This window comes from Homarus americanus, unplaced genomic scaffold, assembly GCF_018991925.1.
Source record: "Homarus americanus isolate GMGI-L3 unplaced genomic scaffold, GMGI_Hamer_2.0 scaffold52806, whole genome shotgun sequence".
In the NCBI taxonomy this organism is placed as follows: Eukaryota; Metazoa; Arthropoda; class Malacostraca; order Decapoda; family Nephropidae; genus Homarus; species Homarus americanus.
In genome coordinates, this window is record NW_024720773.1 from 7,657,576 (window position 1) to 7,683,215 (window position 25,640).

Consider the following 25,640-nt stretch of genomic DNA (forward strand, 5'->3'; position numbering starts at 1 on the left):
AAAGATTCTCTAAGTTAATTTGATCCTCCTAAATGATGATCAACATGTCCATCAAAGGTAGAGTCTCGGTGTAACTTTGATGTCATTTTCGACAATACGTTTGTGTTTTAAGTCGGTAACAAAGGTGTCTTCCTACACCTCCAGTTGTGAGAAAAGTTTAGTGTATAAACCTCTCAGCTTCCGAGACCCGGTTTATTTTTAGTCCCTGCCCCTGTCAGCAGGTGAACTCACTTAAGACTGACTGCAGACACTACTATGCCCTGCCTGGGGTATGATATTGTGTAGGCCCCCGGAAACAGCACTCTGCCAACACTTCCTTCCAAATAAATCAAACCCAACTTAACTTAACCACGTTATAGGGGAGCAAGCGTTCCACCACAAAGGATTCTCGCCTGTTGGTCCTCAGGAGTATGTCTGCAGTTAGTCCAAGTGTAGACTGCTTTCCTCTGTGTTTATTTCCACAAACAAAACAACGGAGCATCACTGGCCGAATTTCGATGACATTTTGACCGTCAACTTAGAGTCGTACATGTACGTGAGTCAGTTGGGGTAAATAATGGTTGACAATCTCTTAATAATAATGTGGACCCAGTGTAGTATACTGACCATGACCACCGCGTATACCCGTGGCGCTGTTGGAGAATGTGTGCCACCCAAGTCAACATTTCCCACACTTTCTACACTATGACGTAAGAAAAGTGGATGCTGTTGTGTAATAAAAACCTTTATGTTGTCTGTACATGTGTGTGTCGTGTGAGTGGTGCCTGAAGTGCACACAAGTAATGGACACTTGCTGTACATCGGACACAGGAGAAGTCTTCACTAGGCTGTTAACATAACGTTCTGATTCGACCAAACTAAAGCCTTATATTGATGTACCGGAAGTAATCTGGTTTAGTGATGAGTTAGCCAATAATGTTGCCTGACATTAATGTGATGATGTAGTTATTTCCTTTGTAAGTAGATGGTATCGGCGTCTCTCAAGTCTCGCCCTGTAGGATCAACTGTTCTCGTTTACTGTCGTTGTTGCTTTACGTTTTCTTACTCTGATGTAAAGTCTGAGTCTGTGATTTATTTATAGTTTTGTAGTTTACCTTGTTGTTATCACCTGTTCCACATACTGTACACCTCTGGTTTGTGTTTCGTAGGCCTAATTCTTCCCTCTTTACACACACACTCATTCTTGTGCTTCTTTTAATGGTTTCCCAAACTTGATATCTACTCCAGTCTCTAAATGATGGAATATTCTGAAGTTAATTCAACAGGGAAAGAATAACAATGGAATAGGTTCGTATTTGCCAAAACATGTCGTGTCTTACTACCTACGCTGACTTGTATCTAATTTGTGTTGGACAAAAGGGTTTAAATTAAGTAAAATATCGCAAAAATATAATTCCTAAGTTGAGGTAGTGTATCAGAGTGACTAAAAGTGTTATACAGACTAAAACAGAAATTATCTGTGTTTTGAGATCCCAGGACGACTGAAAAAATTCCTTATTGTCCGACGGGGATCCTGAATCCATTAATAGTTTCTTCCACCGGGATCCTTGAGACACTGAATATATTCTTATTCACAACACAACAGGTAGAAATGATCTCAGATCTAACTTTGACACCAAGTGTTTCTCAATAAAATTGTAGAATGAAACCATGTTGTCACACGCCAACCACCGTAAACATGCCACTGCTCAGCGGCTTTGATCACGATACAGTAACGCGTGCCCTAAACTGGTCCCCGGCTGTCATGTACATTAACAACAGGTATCCTTTGGCCGAGCTACAACGTCTGATTAGCTGATTCACTAACCAATGAGACAATGTTTTGACTATGACTCGCCCCTTATTGGTTAGTGAATCAGACGTCATCGTTCCGCTTGACCATATCTGTCGTGTGTGACACTGACAACATTGGACCGTTTAACGTGTATCCCAGCTCAAAACATAGAACACTTGTTTGAACCAAAATATGCCACTTTAATCACAGAAAATGTTCGTCATCATGCAGTCCATATTATGATGAGGTTGAGAGTGTAGAGAGAGATAGTAAGCCGAAGACGGAGCCAGGAGCACGGGTCGGGTGGCGGAGGAGGCACAGTGATACTGACATCACACCCTTCTGAACACCTCGACCCTTGACTAGGCTAATGGACCCTCATATATAAGTAATAAAACCTGATTTTTGGTACATTTATGTTATTTACGTTACTTAAGACACATAGTTATTATTGGTATCACAATAATACACTTAGTTGTGGTAGATAGTCGTAGATTATTCCTTGGAAATGTTACTAAAAATATACATCACCAAATTACCAAAAAGTATCAGAAAAGTCAGGATTCATTACTTACAAACATGAGTCCATTATCCCATCCAGGGGTTCATGGGTTCAGGTGCCGAGTGTGGGACCTGCGGGCGCCAACAGAGATACTGGTCCCCTCCACCGCCCACTCCCTCCCTCTCACCTCCACTCCTTCCTAACTTTTCTGAAACCCTTCATTTTCATATTTTATATATAAACATCTTAGAAGTAGAGATGTAAATGTAGAGTTAAGTATACATAATAAATATTGGATTTTCAAATTGTTCTTTCTTTATCTACCCTTTGTGTAATGTGTGTGTGTAATAATAACAATTAACAGTTTATTGAAAAAGTTCTGCAGCCCGAAGACTGAAAATATACATTGGACATAAATGACTTATTACATACATTGGTGGTTTAACAAAAGCCTTCATTAGAGAAAAGTAAAGGAAAAGTAATCAGAGACGTGACTGATCGCCCAAGCGGCTAACGAGCCGATCAGTGGTGAAGAGGATAAAAGTAAATAAAGATTAATGTTTACAGTGAAGGTCACGTAGATCATGTGCGCTGAGGTGTTGAACAGCAGACACGTAGTGTAGTAACTGCCTCACAGATGGTGTTATGAAGGGCCTGACGTGGTGTAGTAATTCCCTCACAGATGGTGTTCCGAGGGGCTTGGCGTGGTGTAGTAATTCCCTCACAGCTGGTGTTATGAGGGGCATCACGTGGTGTAGTAATTCCCTCACAGATGGTGTTCCGAGGGGCCTGACGTGGTGTAGTAATTCCCTCACAGCTGGTGTTATGAGGGGCATCACGTGGTGTAGTAATTCCCTCACAGATGGTTTTGTGAGGGGCCTGACAATTTGTAGTAATTCCCTCGCAGATGGTGTTATGAGGGACCTGATGCGGTGTAATAACTCCCTCACAGATGGTGTTATGAGGGACCTTACGTGGTGTAGTAATTCCCTCACAGATGGTGTTATGAGACACCTCACATGATGCTGTAGCGACTCATTCACTATGAGGTGTCGTAGCATCATGGGGACACCGTGTGTTTGTGTGCAAAGAAAATGTCTATAGTGTATATATGTCTGAATATCACTTTCATGTTATCTTGAACACGTGCAGTGATTCAAATATGTTGGGGAGGTAAACATCTCAATAACACACGTACACATGTTTAAGTTCAGGGGTTCAAAGTTTACACACACACACATACACACACATTAAGGAACTCCAAGAAGTCTATAAGTAGCGCCAGTAGGACTGTGGGGGCCCTTTGCACTTCAGACGTGTGGGGGACCCTGAGCCACACACCCACAAGCCGTTGTGTTACAAAACTAAACACCCTAAGTAAAACATTGATCACCTTAGACCTATAATATGGGAAGTTTATATTTTACCTTAAAGTTCTTAAACCTTTAAGTAACAGCGTATCCTATCCTATATACCCCCCCCCCCAAGATTGTCAATTACATACAACAACGGAAAACTAACTAGCCAGTGACATAATAAAAATAAACCTAAAGAAGTTAGTTTTATGTTTGCCTTATATATACTGTATATATTCGTTTCTATATTCACTGAGAATGCGAGACCCTGCTCGGCCCCACACTCTGATCACCTCTGTCTTACTGTCTATGAGCACTTCAGAGGACAATACTCAGTCTAGCGTTCATACCTGGAACGAACGGACGCTCGCCCCACTAGAGGTCACAGCTTAACGTTGAAGAAGACACAAGTTCAGAAAATGTCAGGACAAACTGTTTTGGAGTGAGAGTTGTAATCTCTTAGAACAATCTGCCAGAGAGTGTTGTGACGGCACCCAGTGTGAGTTCATTCTCGACCAGACTTTAACAACACTGGCACAGGTACAGATACAGTACATTCAGGACATCAGGAGCCAATACATGCACAGTACTTGCCAAAAGAAACATGACTGACCGCCCAAGTGGCTAACAAGTGGCAAAGAGAATAAAGTCAAGAAGACACCCTCTCTGTACCATCACGCACTCAGTAAGCATAAAAAGATCAACTTAAGATTAGATATCCCAGCTTGTTTCACCTGAAGATAGATCAATAATGCTATTTGAACCTAACCACCTAGGTAGCGTTAGAGTGATTAACGTCTAGGTGAAGGAACCTGTCTAATCTTCTAATAATTCGATAAAATGAATGAACACACTGCTCATTATACGGTGTTTTTCCCTTAACCAACAAAAACTACGACTGTATAAAATCTATCCATTCGAGGAACATGATATTTTGGTACACCTCCCATAGATAGCATTACAAAAGAAGGTTAAAGTGATTAAACACATAACTTGTTTATATTAACTTATTAAGGTAAACATATATGTACTGTATTGTTTAGCTTGTACTCCCCCAACCAACACCCAGGTTCTTTTTTAATAGACGTTGTAGCGCCTCTAACCGACTGTGGCATCGAGTCCCATCAGAGTATCGTAAGTAGTGCTGCATAACACGAGTTGACCCGAGACAAAGCAATGCTATTAGAGAAGACGGTATACTGTGTTGGGGTAACTCTAGAAAACATAATTTTTATACCTTACGATCCGACGTTTGGGGGAAACTTAACCCAAAGAAGAATTATACATTGAGAGATCTTGTCAAAATATGAATACTCGGAGAAATAGGCAGCAAATACTTAAGGAAACTATCCAAAATAAGGATCTAGTGTGTCTTAATGCAATGAAACTGACCGATTAGTTTATGTTGGATTAAATAACATTAAGTTAGGTTGGTGTTAAAGCACGTTAAGTTAGGTTGGTGTTAGATTACGTTTGGTTAAGTGAGGTGGTTAATCTGAGTTATAGCTGTCAAATTATCCACCTAATTTTGTCCAAAATTATACACTCTAAATCGATGGGTGAATTTATATGAAGATATTTTCTGTCTGTACATTTAAGACACGCCATCACATATGAGAGGAAATGTATGTATATGTATATGTACACAACTTACATATATCGAGCACTTAGAATTCATTTTCATTTTCCTCTTATCTCATCTGCTATTATTTACATTCCTTTATGAGACATTTACTTCCTGAATACAGACTAAAGCAGTGGATACACTTGTTTCTGTCAACATAGCGTTTTTCTTAAGATTTTTGTATTGTTATTATTAATATATAATATATAAAAAGTCATTTTCTTGTATATATTCTGCAATTTAAGTAGTATATGACTTTCACCAAAAAGAAAGTTTTATAACAAGGAGAAGGAAAGCTTTTAGCCTTGCAGTCCCTCACAATCTTGTTATCCATAAAATTGTTAGTTAATTATCATTTACTAATTTTCCTCACAAATGAATATGTAATTAATGTTAGTTGTAATTATCGTAGTTGGGTGTTAATGTACACTAGACCTGTTAATTATCACCAAAACATTTCTCATAGACATCCGCCATGTTGTTTGTTTTCAAGTTCAGTAGAAGACCAACGAAGTGGGGTCACCTCGCCTGTCATAAAGGCTTTTTTAACGATTATGGAGAACCTAGAATCCATATTAGAGGAACTTGAAAGTAAGTATTTCTATTTTTTCTTCCTCTCTCACTAAGTGGTAGTAGTTAGGGAGTGAGTTAAGGAGTTGTTGAGGGAGAGACAAGAGGAGAGAAGCGCCCGGCCCTCCACAGCTGATTACTCCACACCCTCTTCTCTCCCGCTCAATAATTAAACCCCAAACCCTCAGAGCTGTGATGTGGCCTGGAACATCAGTGTCAGTGTGTTAAAGAGTGGTGGGGAGGTGAGGGAGTAGTGTGGTGGTGGGGGGTCATTGTTGGCTACAGCTGCTTGGGTCAGGTCTGTGTGTTGACCCTCACACTGTGTGCACCCTCCCACTGTGTGTACCCTCCCACTGTGTGCACCCTCCCACTGTGTGCACCCTCCCACTGTGTGCACCCTCCCACAGTGTGTACCCTCCCACTGTGTGCACCCTCCCACTGTGTGTACCCTCCCACTGTGTGCACCCTCCCACTGTGTGCACCCTCCCACTGTACCGAACCTCACACTGTGTACACCCTACCACACCTTAACACTGGGCTGATACATCTTTCTTTCCCGGTGAGAGATATTAACAGCAAGTAGATATAAACAATGAAATGAATATATTTTAACGTCCCAGTAGATATATGTAGTCGATTAATGATACAAGTTTATATTAATTCACTATGTATGGGTGGGCTAATCCCCTTTAAAAAAAATGTAGACAGTGTAAGTATACAAAATACATACACAGTTCAAGTATACAAACCGTGTATATAAACAGTACTGGTATACAAAGAAACATCAACTATATCCCTCTGAACATGATCTCAATTGCCACTATCAACCCAGCTGCTCAAATTCCACCCCAAAAAAAATAAATGAGTCACACCTAACCAAACCTAACTTAACCCTAACTAATATATATTCCTAGAGCATTATGGTAATACTCTACAACAAGGGGTCCCATCAGCAGTGTTTGGTAGTTTTTTCATACCACACTTTACTTAAATGTACTTGTATTAAATGGACTTATTGGGTGATAATGTGTTAAAATTGATTCTTAATTTACTAAAGAAAATCCATAGAGGTTGGGGGGTCTTTCTTCAACCTCTTCAGTGAAAAATCATGACTGCTCGGTGGTGGTTCTCTGTCTGTATTTACCGAGTACACCTGACAGATGACTACACCTGTAATTTGACATGACCACACCCTCCCTTTGACCTGTAATTTGATATGACCACACCCCCTTTGACCTGGAATTTCACACGATCACCCCCCTTTGACCTGGAACATGACATGGCCACACCTCCTTTGACCTGGAACTTCACATGACCACACCCCTTTTGACCTGATGAATGACCTGACCCCCTGTGACATAACCGACTGATGACCACACCCCCCTGTGACCTGACTGACTGTTGACCCTCTTACCTCCAGGAAAATGAGGAGAAGGAAGTGAGATGAAGGTTTGAGTCATTCATGTTAGGTCTATGGAAATTGCCTTAATGTTAGGAATCGGTATGACTCAGTATATATTTACCATCGTGTATTCAAATTTATCACAAATATGTTTAGAACTTCATATCATTCCACCTTGTATAGTGTTCAGGCACTGTAACTTATTTCAGCTCACATAACTTAAATCCTCAGGTAACATTAGGAAGTTTTTCTTTAACTTGAAGATTAATTGTCAAATTTTATTTATAAAAGTCAATATTTCAATCAATCTCAATGAAGCAATGCACAGAATTGATTTATTAATGATTAAAAAAAAAAAAAAAAACGTTAGGTTAGTCTCTGTATAAATGGGCAACGTGAAGCTGAAATTGACTGAGGCAAGTCAGGTGAGGTCATTGGGAGGACAGGTTGTCTAATCAGATAAAATTTCTTGGCCATGTATGAGGTCAAGTTGTGTTTTGTTATTCCTTGAGGTCAACTGTGTATTTAACCTTGTTCTTCTGTAACATCTGTAATTATCTCCAGTTATTGAGTACTGTACAGTAAAGCTTAATATCTAATAAATGCATAATTAGTAACAGAACTATGGCATTTTTATAAAGTTATATTTCTTCACATTCCCACAGTGGTCAGCTATGGTAAGTCGGTACCTTGGACAATACAGTATTTGTAAATATTATTATTCATAAATTAATATAAGAATAAAATATATTTTTCATGTCTACTGCCATGGAAATTATTGACAGTACTAAATGTGGTTCAAAACTCTGCTACAATGGGTTCATGTACTAACCATGTCACTCACAAAACTAAGTTAAGTTGGGAATATAGGTAAAGATCCAGTGGTCGCTGTCAGGCAGTATGACGATAAACTTTGTTTCATTACTTGTACAAATATACCCTTAATATACCTATGTATGCCGCTGCCCTACAAAGGGTTAATGCCATGATATATTGTATTGTCAATCTGTGCAAGTCATATACTGTATTGTCAATTATCAACCACCTTAAAATGCATTTGGTTTATTACCTTGCTTGTTAATGATAAAGGAAATGTGACTTTTTTCCTAGCCAAAATTGTGATTTATCCTGTGACTCTTTACATTCACTGAATCTTCACATGGTCTAATTCTTTCATCATTTAAAATTTCTAGTAATGTTTGTTAGCTAAATTATTAATACGAGTGATGTTTAATGTTTCCTTCACCTTGGCAGAGTTTGAGAAGAAGAGCGGTGTTGGAGTATCAAAGGTCTTGGAGGAGTACATTCAACATGTTGCCAAGACCGGAGACACCGTTTTTCCCTGGCACCGGATCAGACATTTTATGCGACACATGCTAGAAACAGTGAGTAGCTTGTGTTACTAATGCCTTAATTAAAATTTAATTCCTTTATGCAACCCGAATAATTAATCTTGATGGAAGCTTTGTCAAAGAATTACAGTACAATGTATCGAATAATGTAGTGGGGTATAGATAAATAATGAACAGTAGACCTTTGCCATTTGCAGGTTTGCGATTCACGATTTTGATGATTCACGGTAACCAAATGGTGGCTATGGTGGCTAGCTTACAAGCCTTGTCATGCAGCATTTCATGTTGTACTCTCAAAACTTTAGTGTTTTTGTGTGAAAATGACCCCTAAAGGACTGCCTAATGTGAGCGCTAGTGAAGTGAAATGTAAAAGGCAGAAGTCAATGATGACCCTGACAAAGAAAGTTGAATTATAAATTATTAGACAAGTTAAAGGAGGGGATGAGTGCTGCCGCGGCTGATTGGTTGTTTGGTGTAGGTGTACAGTAGTGCCCTAAGGCAGTATAAGTTGCTATTCGCAGTTTTGCCTATTCACACCATTGTTTGGAACCTAACCCTCGCGAAGAACAAGGGTTTACTGTATTTATCAACTGAATATTTGAATTACCAATTGTTTTGTGTCTCCATTTGGATAAGCTATAAGTATCTCATGAAGACAAGGAACCACTGTTTATTTCACCTGATGATTAAACACTACCTGGGGGATTGGGTTAGGTTAGGTTAAGAATAAGGTGTTTAATAATCAGGTGAAATAAGTGAGGGCTCCTAATCTTAACGAGGTCCCGCTGTATTAGAGTAATGCCGTACTTGTGATTGACCCCTCGTGAGCTGTTGTAACCATCCTGGTGTCCATATCATTGTTGTTCTTGTCCTATTACTCATTAGTCATTACCCTTAAACAGATGAGATAGAGCATTAGTGGGGACCTTGTATTTGCTAGGAATTAATAACCATTTTCTGTCGTATTGTTCAATAAATTTAACACCTCTATGGGGACGCCACTTTTAATTTTATATTCGACTCGGAGGGGAACACAATATACACAAGGGGTTCATGGATATTTCTCACTTTTAGTTCATGGGTTACAGCTGATTCTTATGTCTTGTAATTCACTTCATTTAACAGAAATTTGGGATCACATGACAATTAGCCCCTCAGTTTATTTCACCTTAACATTAAGCACACTACAGCCTACCTAACCTAGTCCACCCAGGTAAGATTAGGGTGTTTAATCAACAGGTGAAATGATCAAGGGTGTCTAATTTTCACACAGTCTAGAATTTCTCCCCAACTGTTTGCTAAATTTCAGTAATACATTTCCATTGTTTCATCACACCAGAATTGTTGCACTTAGCATTTTATCTTGTCATGTTCTAAGCGGGTTAGGTCTTGCTAGAGCTGCTCAGTGGGGCTTCATGCACACAATATACATATTAACCTAATTGGTAAATCTTCTTACCATAATTAGACTTAGCATTTTGGTTACATTTGAAGTTTTATTATTGATGTACAGTATAAAGGAATTTTCCTAAGTATATTCTCTTCCGTTTGTAGTATTGTACAGCATCAGTGACTACATGTATAAGTAATGACATCTTCTCATCCACAGGTGATGAACGAGTTTTATGAAAATTGCGGCGGGGAAGACATGAGCGAGTGTGGCAACGTACCAGCCTTCTCTTACTCAGCTACACGTGATAAATTATTACACCACTTTGACACTTTTGCTGGGTTAGTAATGTTACATAGAAATATAATTTGCATATTCCATCATTAGATTACAGTACAGTAGTGTTGTTTTAAGGGGTAGAAAGATCATTTACAGAGTCTAATGTATGAATTCCTTCAGTAATAACAAGAAATCCTATCTCACTCATGATGGCTGAAGAGGGAATGAAGAAAAATATTGGTGTGTTGACCCAATTGGCAAGAATAAATCTAATTAATTAAGAGAAATTTGGAAAAATGTAAACAAAGTAATTATCATGACACAGCTGCAGGGGAAACCCTTCATGATGTCAAGGATTTCCTGCCTGGTGTCAGTGAAATGATTATACTGTGGCGGGAGAGACCAGAGAGACAATTAGAATACCTCTGGTGTATTTTTAGGTCTGTAGGTCAAACCAGTGAATGATTATCCTGATTGACTGACTCACTGAGATTATCTTTCTCCCTTACCTTGTGTAACCTTTTCAGATGTACAACCAACTTAGTAGTAATGTGGCTATAACCAATTCTTGATCACCTTTGTTCAGTAATGATGATTCACTCACAGTTATGTGTTTTAAAGTTTATCTAAAATAGGTGTGTGAATCACTGACCCTGTTAACATCTCGGAGGATTATTTCAGATCATATGGCCATCGTCCTTAGCTATACATGAGTCATGTGCTATAGTAAATATTGCCCTCAAGCACTTGATTTAGGGCATACATAATAGAGTATTGAATCCTTACTTTTAACTTTCATTAATGTGGGATTTTTTGAGGAATGTCATGATTGGCTGTACATCATGAATGGTGGAATATTTCAGGTGGTTGAACACTTGATGTGTCAAGTTATCAACACAACACATTTTGTTAGGCCAGTATGAGTTATTTCTGGGTTAATAACAGAAAAACACTAGAGTTTCTGGAGATTATCAAAGGAAAACACTGATGCTCCCTGTAGATGGTCTGAGGATGATGGTTGCTACAAGAACATTTATTGAAGTATTTTTCGGTTCCCTAGGTAAGAGATATATACCTAATTCTCTAGTGCCATGAAAAACAGATACATTTTTCTTCATATCTAGGTTAACGAACCACCTTTATGATAATGTTACCCAAAATGTAATTGTTGTAATTTAAGAGCACATTTGTGTAACAGAGTCTTGATATACTGTACAGCACTTGAACTTCCCTTCTTGGTCTCTTTAGGTATGGTGACTCTGAATGGACCTTCCAGCCATGCTAGCTTTAAATAATCACTGAAGAGGATAGTATTTTATTCATACCTGACTCAAGCTACTTGTTGCAGTACAGTACAGTATGATCATTTACCCACCCGCTAGTTTGTTATTAACCCAGTAACAATAATCAAGGGTACCCATATATCACAAAAACATGACATGAAAGTTTTAATACATTTTTTTTTTAAATTTGAGATGTAAAATTTTAGAAGCCTCAAAATCCATATAAATTTTGTTTTACTCAACTTGGGTGGCAACTTGTAAGTCCGTGAAGTGAAGTGGAGTGTAACTCACAAGTGTTGAGTGGTGGTTGTTGTTGTGATGCAAGAGGTAGTTGTGGAGGTGCAGCGGTGGGTTTTTGTGGTGAAGGTGGGTTGTAAGCCCTTGCATAGGTGGTGAGCTAGGCTGGGGCTTTATAGGTGCTACTGAGGATGGGGGTATGGGGATGAGGCTTAAATACAGTAATTCCAAATCATTCGAAGAAGATAGTAGCGAGTTGATCTGAGGCTCCACCAGCCTTGTGACTCACTCTAGTGTATCTACCAATCATCAACTTTCCATTCTCAGTTTGATATTTTGTTAACAGCTTCAAATTCATGGCACCAAATGCCAATTGTCTTGGGGCGACGATGACGCCTTTGTCATAAATTATCTATAACGACGATGATGATTGCCGTGAAAGAGTTAAAAACAACTGGTTCACAAATATGTCCTGGTGAGTGAGGTGGAGGGGCAGTACAGTACTCATACTACTGAACTTGTCCACAAAATTATCAAGACAAGACAAAGAGGCAACAGATCAGTTCTATATCACCTTGTTTGTGGTATTTAACGTCACATCAACCCGGTAAATGTCACAGGTTGTTTCGTAGCTTTATGTTCCGGGTTACCATGAAGCCAGCTCTCGAGGGCAAGGTGCAATATACTGTATAAGACTTAGGTCAACTATAATACCATAACTGATCCAAAATTGTCCTTATCCTGTTAAGAAAAAACATTAGATTTCTTCAAGTGTTGTGTTCCAATTGTCACTGTTAAAATATTATGTGTTGAGGATTAATTGCAAATGAAGTGATGCCGAAATCCCACTGTAGGAGAAGATAAAACACAGGGAAGAGAGATCACTGTAAAATTCAGCCATAATTTACGGTCTACTTCACTGTAGGACTGTAGGCTACGGTCAAAATATACAATACGTACTCTGGTTCTTCCATGTTTTATCTTCTCCTCCAATGGGATTTCCGGTTATGATCTCTGTGGTATTAGGTACATAGTTTCTTTCAGTTGTATTTTGTGAGACTGTATATAATTGTATATAATTTATCTTTATGTATTTATGGTAATGTATATTGTACTGTATTTCTGTGCACAATGAACTTTTTATTATGGCAAAAAGCCTAAAAAAAAATCAATATTTTTAGATTATTATTAGTATTCCTGTATCTGTGATGTATCAGTTATAATTAGAAGAGGAATGCATTTTATAGACATCAAATTCAGAACCTTTAAAAGATACTGTACGGTTATAGCAATTAACTAACGACATATACCGTATATATGTATTCAGTAATTCACCGTATATTTCAGTGCACCGTTTACCATACAGAGGCTGTGTGAAATAATGGTAGACCCCACCAGACACTACAAGCGGACAGACAAGTTCCTCAGGGGGCTAGAGAAGAATGTGCTGGTAGTGTCGAATATTGAGCCCGGCCGCCAGTGAGTGTCACCCTCCTCCTTCATCCTCATTCATGCAATCCCATCATTCTTTTTTTTAATGAGTGTACAGTATGGTATTTCCCTCTACAACCTCCACGTGCAATTATCAACTCTGTTGGGCGTTGTTATGGTCGTAAATTGACGTTCATATGAGTTCACGCTTTTAAGTAGTACTGTATCTTCTGTCTGTGTGAGTGGGTGGGTGTAGAATGTTTTGGTGTATAGTAGAGAACAATGGTGTAAGGTGTGCATTCTCTATCTCACTTACACCTAGCAGGGTGGTATTGAAGCAGTCGTGCAGGATGTGTTTTTTTTCTTATGTTCTTTCTTTTTCTTTCGATCTGTTTAGTCCTCTTTTATCGTTCTGTTAACTTCTTTTCTTTCATTCCTTCTTTCTTTTGATAGTTTATGATGAGGATTGTGAATCTAATGTCAAAGATTATATATGAAGACTATCAATAGGTATTTTGTCAATGAGAATTAATTTTTGTAAACCTATTTGGCTATTTAATTGTTATAATGCGATATTAAATTGAGAGGCAAAATTCTGTACAATGTAATTTTCTATTGTAGTGTTTTATTCGGCCACAACTGATATGATGCCTGGATTGGTCGATCAGATTGGTAGCTCAGTGGACAAGGATCAGATTGGTAGCTCAGGGGACAAGGATCAGATTGGTAGCTCAGTGGACAAGGATCAGATTGGTAGCTCAGTGGACAAGGGTCAGATTGGTAGCTCAGTGGACAAGGATTGGATTGGTAGCTCAGTGGACAAGGATTGGATTGGTAGCTCAGTGCAGTATCTACTTGTCTACCAATCTGTCTTATTTGTTTTCTCTATTCCTTGTCCTCTTTCTCGTGGGGACTATGAAGGGGTGCAGCGGCCTCAAAGAAATTGGGGGATAAAGGAAGATATAATGATGCAAGATGAGTGTAGAATGTGACAGGAAATGGCCAGGGCAAGTAGAAATACATCTAAACTATGATTATTACCCAGAAAGTATTTTTTTTTTTGGGGGGCACTCCCCTCGTCCTTGTGTAAGGTGAAGCGAGAAGCGTTTACTGCGCCCAACAGGGAAGCATGCTAAGTTCATGCTTGCCTTTATGTCTCATGAGTTAAGGGCGTAGAAGCCTGAAGAGTCAGTGGTTTGTCTTCAAGTTATTGGAAGCTCCAACAACTTGTCCCTGAATACGAATTTGCAACTTTCGACTTACACCAGGTACCTACTTTACTGCTAGGTGAACTGGGACTAATGGGGGCTAGGAAGTAAGTCCAAACAACTTCCACCGGCCCGGGAATCGAACCCGTGACATCTCTCTTGCGAGGCAAGAACGGTACCGCTTCTACCACCGGTCACCCAAACCAGAAAGTATTATAGGCACTGTCAGGATTGGCTTTAGTGATACAGTACAATATAGAATAAGCAACTTGTAGCCGTGTCATATCATCACGGCACCTGTACCAGTCATCTACTGTTAGGTTGGATTAAACCAGCAACCTCCTTCACCTTTGTTATGCTCAGTAAGAATAGTCCTGCAGTTTTACCTACCTTCTGACATATGATTTTTTAATTTTTATTTGTTTCACTGAGGGAGGAAGTATAAAAATGATGTTCTACTTCAATATGCAGAACTATTTAGGATATCTTTTTCTAGATCATTGTTTACTTTCAGGCGACGCACGGAAGATGCACAACAGACCCTGGTCAACGGCTTGCAAGAAAGTGGACTCCACACAACCACCATATCTGTCTCCTCTGCAACGTCGCCAATGTCACATCTCACCAAGAGGTTATCTTTAGCACCATCTGCAAACTCTGTCACCAATAATACAAATGGTTAGTTTCATCTTATTCTTTTTCTGAGTACTTCTTGTTCCTTATTGTTCATTTCATTATTCACTCACTAAGTATTATTCAATTTGTATAAAGATTTACTGTAGGTAAGACATGGCCTCCTTTATCTACATCCTCTTGGCATCTCTGGTCCTTCTACCCAAACTTGGTGAATGATCTCATTCTCAGATGACAAACTTATTCATTGTAATCACACACCTATACACCACCACATTAGGTTTTATTTTTCTCCTGTTTTGCTTGATCAGTTTCCTATGTAGCTGAACATTACTTAGTCTATTCTCCAGTTCTATATCTTAGACACTTAGCTACATCATCCAGCTCTAAATGCTAATCCTGACTGACTCGCAAAAAGAATGCTTGACTCAGTCCACACTGTTACAGCATATAACTGTTTTCTCTCGGTCACCCTTGTGTAGTGTATTTCAGTTATTAATTGGTCTATTGTTTATTTTTCCTTTCTTTTTCTTTTCAGAGACTTACGGTCGTGAAATGAATGAGAGTGATAACCAGGTAACAGGGTCTGAGGCTAATGGTCCTAGTGGCCTACATAGAGAGGATATTAGTGACACATTGACAGAAACAACTGAGCCGCCCTCCAAGAAGGTTAAGACGACGGACGACACCTTTGAAGATAAAGCAACGGGGTCTGCCGACGAAATGCCACAGATACAAGAAGAAAAATGTAATTCTTTTAATCCTGTCCATGATGCTGAGAGTATGGAGGCTGAAGCCAGTGAAGATGGCAGTGACACCAGCAGCAGCAGCAGTGATTCTAGTAGTGCCAAGGCAGAGGCTATGGAGTTGAGAGAGGCAGAGGCCACATGTCACACGGTGAAAGTCAGTGAGGAAAAAGAAGTAAATTTGTCTCAGGAAAGACTCGGTCAACAAGTAGGAACGAGTGAATTAGTGCCACAAGATTCTACAGAACTCACAAAGGAAGTCAGACATAAAATTGAAGATAAAGATGAGTCTTTATCATCAGTCTCCCCAGAAGTGTGTTCATCAAACAGTTCCCACAGAAGTGTACCAGAAAAACTTGAAGAAGAAAATGATACAACCGACGTGTTATCAACGTCTGCTGCAGCCACCACAAATGCTGAGGGAAGTCCAGATTCTGTGGAGGGTACATCAGAAGTGGTCCATCAGCAGTTTGAACAGATGAAGGACACAACTCAGGTGAGCTTTCCTCACATCTTATTTGTGTGTTAATAAGAGGTAAACTCAGGGGCTCAGAGTTGGCTTCATACTGTTTATGGAATGTGTGTGTGTTTGTGTGTGTACATATAGGCTAATCTGTGTTTCTCCTGATTCTGGTAACCCAACTCAGTGTGGGAAAAAGCTAGCAGAGGTAAAGTAATAAAAAGAAACTAAATCTACAGTAGCAGTTTAGCCCCACTTCATATCTTAAAGAACAGCTGAGAGACTACTGTAGACTGTTTGGTATTTGGTTATTGTAACATCACTCAACATTTTCTTTATCTTGAAGGACTCAGCACCACATTGTTAAACATCCCTGGCAGTGAAAAATGCTAATTACTAATAGGCAGTAGACTCATCCAAGACTCACTTGAGATAAATTGAATAATTATAAACACAAGTGATGAGTCTATTGAATTTTGTTAATTTTATGCTTTGCCAATATTATTAATCAATGTTGCTTGTGTTGTAATATTTTGTACAGTAATAGTAAATTGTTTTAATTTTAGTTTACTGTAAACAATTCAGTCTTTTCTTTAAGATTTCTCTTCTAGTTCAAATTGTGTTCAACACTGATTAATTATCTGATTTTGAGAAATGGTAAAATATCTTAAATACATAAAGGTATTTGTCATATAGAGCTTCTTATAAGGAGACCCACAAACCAGTACAGTAAAGCCTCCGATAACAACAGTTCGACCAACAACTTTTCATATTTAAAACCCTCGTTAATTTAGGACCCAATTCAATTTACGTCCTTATTTCATTCGTATTTATGACCAAAATATAATAAAAATAAAATGAAATTACATTTTCATATAAATAATAACTAAATTCCAACATGTATTATAAAAAAAATTACTGTAAAAAAATTAAGAGCGCCTTGCGCAAAGAAGCTGCCTTGTTAATGAGTGGTAAACAACAGTCGGAGCTTGACGGGCCTTTTGTTTTCACGCATCTGGAACAGGAACAGGAGAAAAAAATTTCTTGGGTTTCTTACCTCATTTTTTCATCCCTATTCAACATGAGCAAGAGAGCAAGTGATGGCAGTGTTGTTTCAAAAGCTAATAGAAAGTGTCTAAGCTTAGCCGAGAAACTAGATGTGTTAAAATGATATGAAAAAGGTGAGAGGTCTGTGGATATTATATGGAGCAAGCAATGAACATATTTTCTGAAGTGGATCCATTAACAGAACAAAGCATTAAAATTTAAATAAACACAAATGACCTCTACATAAAGATGTATAATGAGAAAAGAAAGCAGCTGTGCAAGGTTCTTTCGACCGCTTTATTATTTGAAGGCTTAAACCAACAACTTCAGCTACACCATCAAATTCAGCATCATAAGCAGCTTCAACATCAACTTCAGGGTCAGTAACAGTTTCAGCACCAGCTTTATGGAAAGCTACAGCTTCAGCCAGAGTTGAACCTGATGACTTCGTCATCTGAGTAAAAACTCGCACAATATTCATTGGCTGTCCTTATGTTTTAGACTTTACCACCATTGGTGAGTAGAATTTTTGTTTTACATTTGTAAATATTATTTAAAACATATATGAACAGTAAATAAGTGTTGCTTTCATATTCATTTGCAGAGAAATGACGACATTATTTTCACATGTACGCACTTCCTGTTCATACGTTGGCGTTCCCAATCGTCTCGCTTTATCATCCCGGACTCCCGGCTGTAAACGCAAACGAAAACAATGGCGTCCCATCACTTCTTGTGTGACCATATTATTATTCATTTATATTGTATAAGATGCATTCAGAAATATTATTTAAAGAATATAGTTTGCAATTTTTATTAATTGTATTGTTTTGGGAGAAAAAGAGGGTAAAAAGCCACACAAAAGATATGACAAGGTCACACTTGGGAACGCATCTCATTATTATTGCTTTATTTTAATGGTAATTAATGATTCGTGATACGATGATTCACCTTACACTGCAATATTGGAGGACACATTAACTTCGTTATTCGAGGCTTTACTGTATGCATAAATGTATGTGTCTTGAATTTATCATTAATAACTTTTGTGGTTTGTAGGATGAAAGAGAGGGAAGCTCAGAGGCAGCAGCGGCTGCAGCAAACAGCAGCAGGAGTGAGTTAGCACATGTGTCAGAGATGCCTTGTATAGAGGAAGAGAAAAGCAAAGACAGTCATGAGGCTGATAGTACGTCCCAGGCACAGTCCAACAGTGTGTCAAGCCAGCCTACTTCATCTCCTGTTGCAACTTCACCTTCGGCCACATCTTCCCCTTCTCCTTCCTCGGACGCCTCCTCAGCCACGCCGCCCGACCCCTCGATCGCTCCATCCGTAGCTTCGCCTCCAGATACAGCAGCCCACACCACCTCTCAGACTTTATCCTCCTCGTCTGCTTCATCTCCCACGCCAGTTACTGCCAGCACTTCGTCCCCTGTCCGTGACAGTCCGGACCCCACAACGGGCACCGACAATGCCGCCTCAACATCTTCCAGTAGCTTACCACAGTCAGACTCGACGGTTGGCCAGGAACCAGACAATACCTCCTCTGATAGTCCCTCAGTGGAAACCAATAATAAAAATGAAAAAGATGCTGGTAATGTTAGTTGCTCAAGTTCCCAGTCAAATGAGTCTGAAGTGAAGAACCAACTAATGAAATAAGTGTAAAATTAGTTTAAAGAAAAACATATTAGCATATTTTTATATAAATTTATTTTACACAGCTGTACCTGCCATTCGGACACAGTTACTCAACAAGGTATTTTGTATCTAAGTTTGTGAAGGACGATGGTTCATAGATTTACAGTGGTTTCCTGACTTTCCTTACAAATTAATTTCTTTGTAAAGATAATAGGTATGTGGAAATTTTTATGTTATTTTATGATTGCTGATTATATGAACTTTATTGAAGTGTGATAAAGATAATCATTTTGTTTTTATGATGGTATGTGTTTGATTGACATACCCATCAAGTTTCTACAACAGATTTCCTAAGGAGTCTTAACTTTTATGGATTTGACTCCAGCAAATTACAAATGAAAACTACAAGAGGGAAGGTGCTTGAAGTAGTCGTTGGTTGCCCTCAATTAAGTCTCCTACGTATGTATCATTACAGTACAGTATTTGGTATGGAAGTTACGTGTCTCTCCTGTGTAATTTTTTGGACGGAGGAATCGAGATTTACTGTAATATAACGTTGGTGTGTGGTACGTGTTTATTCCATTAGTATTCGTTAGAAACTGGGATGTACTTAGTTCTTTAGGTAGATTTCTTTTGATAGGACGTAACCTAAGAACTTTACTCTTTTTAGAGACATAGACGAGTAGTCTGTTTACACTTAACTTCCCTGAGAGAATTTTATGCAGTGTAATGATGGGGGTAAGCATTTTCCAGTTACCAGGACAGTACAGTAATAAAGAGAATGTTCTTTTTATTTATCAGTCTTTTATTATCAGGGATTGTCAAGATGAAGAAGAAGTTTAGAATGTTAACATTTGTAGCAATTCACCACCAAGTTGTGCCACAGCTGTTAAATTTTTTCCTGAAATTAACAGTTACTTTTTTATATTTATACAACAAGTTTCCTGCCATGATTTTTTAACCCGGTATGTCTCAGATGCTGGACCCGAGATAAGTTAACTTGATGTCGTGTTTGCAGAGTTATAGCTTTGGACGGCACCAGACCCATCCGTTCGTTATTTATCCACATTTCTACTGAGTTGGCGGGGATGAGGGGTTGGGTCTGGTGGAGGGTGGCATGTAGTAGCAGTAAGTAATACTCTTTTGTGAGTATATTATTATAGATATACTCTTTAAGGGATGGGCTCTAGGAATGTATATACAGTATACTTGTACAGGTCATGATCCAGGGATGTATACTTGTACAGGTCATGATCCAGGGATGTATACTTGTATAGGTCATGATCCAGGGATGTATACTTGTACAGGTCATGATCCAGGGATGTATACTTGTACAGGTCATGATCCAGGGATGTATACTTGTACAGGTCATGATCCAGGGATGTATACTTGTACAGGTCATGATATGTATACTTGTACAGGTCATGATCCAGGATGTATACTTGTACAGGTCATGATCCAGGGATGTATACTTGTACAGGTCATGATCCAGGGATGTATACTTGTGATCCAGGGATGTATACTTGTACAGGTCATGATCCAGGGATGTATACTTGTACAGGTCATGATCCAGGGATGTATACTTGTACAGGTGTGATCCAGGGATGTATGCTTGTACAGGTCATGATCCAGGGATGGCGCTTGTAGGTCATGATCCGGGATGTATGCTTGTACAGGTCATGATCCAGGATGTATGCTTGTACAGGTCATGCATGATCCAGGGGCGTATACTTCCAGGGATGTATACTTGTACAGGTCATGATCCAGGGATGTATACTTGTACAGGTCATGATCCAGGGATGTATACTTGTATAGGTCATGATCCAGGGATGTATACTTGTACAGGTCATGATCCAGGGATGTATACTTGTACAGGTCATGATCCAGGGATGTATACTTGTACAGGTCATGATCCAGGGATGTATACTTGTACAGGTCATGACCCAGGGATGTATACTTGTACAGGTCATGATCCAGGGATGTATACTTGTACAGGTCATGACCCAGGGATGTATACTTGTACAGGTCATGATCCAGGGATGTATACTTGTACAGGTCATGATCCAGGGATGTATACTTGTACAGGTCATGCATGATCCAGGGACAATACACTATGGGTATGACTCACAAGGTGGAATACTGTGATGTATAACTTAATTGTGTCGTCACCCAAAGTTTGTTCAGAGATGAAGATGGAGTTTCCAGGTCCAGTTTTATTGCCATCTGGCTCTATAGTCAAGTGTCTCTAGCATAATACAGTATAATTTTTTCTAACGGTGGAAAAAAAAATTGACTTATCACAATAAACATCACCACTAAATAGATACGAAAAAACAACAAAAACAATTAAAGCTTCAGAATCTGTAAAGACTATTAGTTTGGTTTATTTTGCGTCAGGAATGTATGTTTTATAGAGAAATATCCAATAAAATTAAGCCAGTACAGAAAGAAGTTATTTACCTCCTAGTTCATGGCTGTTATTATTATTCCCATCTTTGAAAACATTGAGGGATATTTGATCATGGTGTTTGTCTAGCCATCCTTCTTGTTTGTCTGTCAGTCTTGATTAAGTTCATTTTACACTCTTGAATCTTAATGATTTTGGAGGTAAAACATTCCCTTAATGGCAATAGTGATATGTGGCACTTTCCAGTATTAAGATACACACAGTTAAGTACCAAGAGATATAGATAATTTATATGAAGTGGATATTGTCTTAAGAGAAGCATGTATTAGACCCTAGTCCTTGTGTCACTGTTTATACTGTATTAGATTCTGTTAATACCTGTACACTAACAAACTTCATTTTTTTCTAACACTCATTGTTGTTAAGTATTAATAAGGTTACATTGTGTCATTCTTCTGTAATCACCTTATAGTTGTGCAATTTCTCCTCAATTACTTGTATGTAATATGTGTAAGATTCAGTTTAAAAAGCTATTCCTTACTCTTACGTTTTTTACAATATTTAAAATGCTCAAATCTTTCATAGCATATAATACAGCCACTCCTCGACTTACGACGGGGTTAGGGACCCAAATCCAGGTTGTAAATCGAAAATATGAAAATAATACATAGAAAATCTAAAATGGGTGTCACTTTTTCTTCTCAGCACCACAAAACTCTCACTTTTAAGCTTGCCAGCCATTTTAAAGGGAATTACAAACGAAAATTTTGTCAGTACACAGCGCAATCACTAACGTCAGGACTCGAAAATAAGTAATTTGAAAATTTTTTGGTACAACTGGGGAAATCGTATGTCCGGGTGGTCGTAAGTCGAGGAGTGGCTGTACTTTTGAGATCACCTGAAGACTAGATAATCAGCTATTTTATCTGAAGATTAACTACCCTACTGCTAACCTACCCCTACCCAAACCCCCCACTGGTATTGTTAGCAGGGGTGGACAGTAAATATACTGAACACACTTGAGAATAATATAACACACTCAAGTGATACAAAACTGAAGAAACCAATACTGTACAAAGTTGACAGTGGACATCTGGAGGATTTTTTCAGGGGGCGCAAGAAAGCAAGACAAGACTTGACATAACAGTTTGTTCAAAAACTATCGAGTAAAGTATAATCGAGTTAGCATATTTTCGAGTACCTGGTACTGTACTGTATGATCACCAACATCACTTATCCGTATTATCACCAAATTATTAATTACCAAAATTATCACAGGGTTGACTTTAAACATTAAGAACTAACAATAATAATTAATTATATAAATCATTAATCCTGATAAACTAGGGATGGCTAATGCTAGCTGCCTGTCACGATGGTGATTTTTTCAGAACATTAGCAACATAATTTCAATGGTTAAATTGATACTGCAGGCGACTCTCATAAGCTCAAAAATGATCAATCACGTCTTCAGTGAAGGATTTCTATATAACACCTTCTGGTGAAGCACGCTGAGCATGCACAGTCCAGACAAGTGTTCAGTTGACATTATTGATGGAAGCCTTGTGTTGACATGTTTCAGTGTGCTAAATGACTGCTCTACTTCACAAGTGGAGGCAGGAAGTGTCAAGATCAGTAAGGCTTCTAGAATAGCTGGACACAAATCACACTGCTTCAGAAGATCTGTCAAGGACAAGGTTGGACCAGTTTAAAATTTCAGATTACCCCCCAGTTCAAGTTACCCCTGTGGTCATGTGAACCTAGGTTGAAATAACCCCTTATTGATCACAGCTGAGTTGGCCATACTGCATATATATAAAGATAGACCAAATTTTATTGAATGCTTGTTTGTTTTGTGTGGTTATGAAAGTACTGTACAGTTTTAAGTTTTGAAAATGTAATCAATTGTATTTAAAACATCAATTTTATAATGTTAATGACCAAGTTTTATATAAAATTCGATTAAATCCATTAATATGTTCAGTGTATCATGACTGTGTAGTCTTAGAGAGGACATCACATGTGTATGTAGGCCTATATATCCGTATGCATGCATATGCCAGAGGGTGCACGTGTGTTTTTCTAGCACGCAAAACATGATTTCCTATGAATACGTGTGGGGGTAATTTGAAACTATAAAGTGTGGTTTTAAAAGTAATCTGGATTTGTTACACCATAATAAGATGTGGTTTTCTTCTGGGAATATTGACACTGTGTCCACATTTCCAACCAGAACTGTGACTCCTCAGCAAATTTTGTGATGTAGATATCATTTAACTGCACTATTTTTTCCTACATTCAGTTACCATTGGATGTTTTCTCACATTTCCACCACAACTTGGTTTTACAAGTAACATGCTGGTATACATGAACTCACTGTGGCAGTCTTTGAAGCACGCTTATAACTGTCAATAACTTCCATGGCCGTACATGGAAATAAAAAAATAAAAAATTTATTGACGAATATTATATAGTTTTTACAATTATGTGTTGTATTGTACCAGACAAATTGTGCAGTTGCCCAAATATACTAGTTTAAGAAAAAGAAAAAAAAGAACCCACAATCAATTGTTACAATATGTAAATAATTTTTTTTTCAATTGGTGATTTAACTAACTGTAAAATAATGCTTAGACAGTTTAAATGACAAGTGGTCACGGCTTCATCATGACCTAACACCAGGTATACACGTACTGTTCCTCTGTGACGTGGACATCATGATGGTCTTACCTGAGTCAGCCAGTCAGGCCCAGACACCAGTTGTCACTCTTACCAATGACATCATTATTCTCCCACACTGAAGAATTGTCAAAAGTATCGGCTTATCACAAGTGACCGTAGGAGGAATGTTAAGGCACAAACAGTTCACTTAAGAATTTGTAATATTATACGCCCATTGTGCACAAGGACTGCAGAAAAAAGAACACTTCAGGCTTCCCAGGGGGTATAAGTGCACCCCCTTGCACCCCCTGTGGACGCCCATGCATGTGTGTAAAATTAGTCATTACAACTAGGCCAACATTCTACCTCCATTTAATACTGTACTGTTATTTTACAAATATAATTAAGGCTTATATATAAATATGTACGTTTTCTAGCTAGTAAAATGTGCATGTGAATTATAACAGTGTTTTTCTTTGCCTATTAGAGATATAGTGTAATGGAATAGAAACACATCACTTGTGATGTGGGAGTGAAACCTAATACTCTCGCCCCACAAGGGGTCACAGCTCAAGAGTGAAGAAGCCGCAAGTCCAGAAAACTGTGAGGGCAAACTTTTTCGGAGTGAGAGTTGTGAACTCTTGGAACAATCTACCAGAAAATGTTGTGACGGCACTGAGTGTGAGCTCTTTCAAGACAAGACTTGACCAACACTGGAGCGGGTTGAGGTACATTCAGGAGCCGGTGCATGCCCAGTTCTTGTCAACAGTGCGTAACAGAGACGTGACCGATCGCCCGGGCCGCTAGCGAGCCGATCTCTTGGTGAAGAGGATAAAAGAAAAGGAAAAGTAATCAGAGACGTGACCGATCGCCCAAGCGGCTAACGAGTCGATCAGTGGTGAAGAGGATAAAAGTAAAGTAAAGGTAACCTAACAACTCTTAACTTATCCAAATCTAAATTAATCTAGCCTAACCTAACCAAATCTAGCTGTACTTATTGTGATAATACCTAACTTACCCTAATGTTACCCAGCCAAACTAAACCTAATCTAATCTGATCTAACCTAACCAAACCTATTCTAATGTAACTATATCTACCTAACCTACCATATCAATATACTAGGGTTCCTAATAATCCTGAAATCCATTTATGCTTATAAATTTGTTGCTAATAATCTGTAACGTGAAATTAATTTTTCCAAAATTTAGTAAAAATTTTATTGTGAACTTTTTGTTAAAATTTCTGTAGCTAAGGTTAGTTTCTTTAATATAGCTCAATCCTGAATTAACTACGTGATAATTACTCTATATGTAGTTATTATTATTATTAATTTACGCTAACCGAATCTCGAGAATTTTATCTTTTCCATCAATAGTTCAAACAATTCTAAGACATTTTTCATCTATGACGTTTCCCTCACAAATGACTATATTATTATTATTTTAAGCCTTTTAATTAATATGATACTCGGTTGGTCTCTTTAATACTACGGTAACACCCCATTAAACTCATTCAAAGTAATTTAATTCCTGTATTTAATCTCATTCAAAGTTATTTAAGTCTTGCCTTTAAGCTCACTCATAAAAGAAACCTAACTTTAACATGGGATGACTTCTTTATTTTATTATTCAATGGACATAATA

The 25,640-nt window shown here is 38.4% G+C and overlaps 1 protein-coding gene across 1 annotated transcript; it reads left to right on the forward strand.

Annotated features, from left to right (window-relative positions):
- Positions 1-5,731: 5,731 nt before the first annotated feature.
- On the forward strand, positions 5,732-19,723 carry LOC121860985 (serine/threonine-protein phosphatase 4 regulatory subunit 2-A-like). Its single transcript, XM_042358412.1, has 7 exons — positions 5,732-5,846; positions 8,482-8,612; positions 10,189-10,310; positions 13,116-13,247; positions 14,922-15,085; positions 15,579-16,282; positions 18,353-19,723. Exons 1-7 carry the CDS (start codon positions 5,810-5,812, stop codon positions 18,947-18,949), a joined length of 1,887 nt encoding a protein of 628 aa, XP_042214346.1. The 5' UTR covers positions 5,732-5,809; the 3' UTR covers positions 18,950-19,723.
- Positions 19,724-25,640: the final 5,917 nt, after the last annotated feature.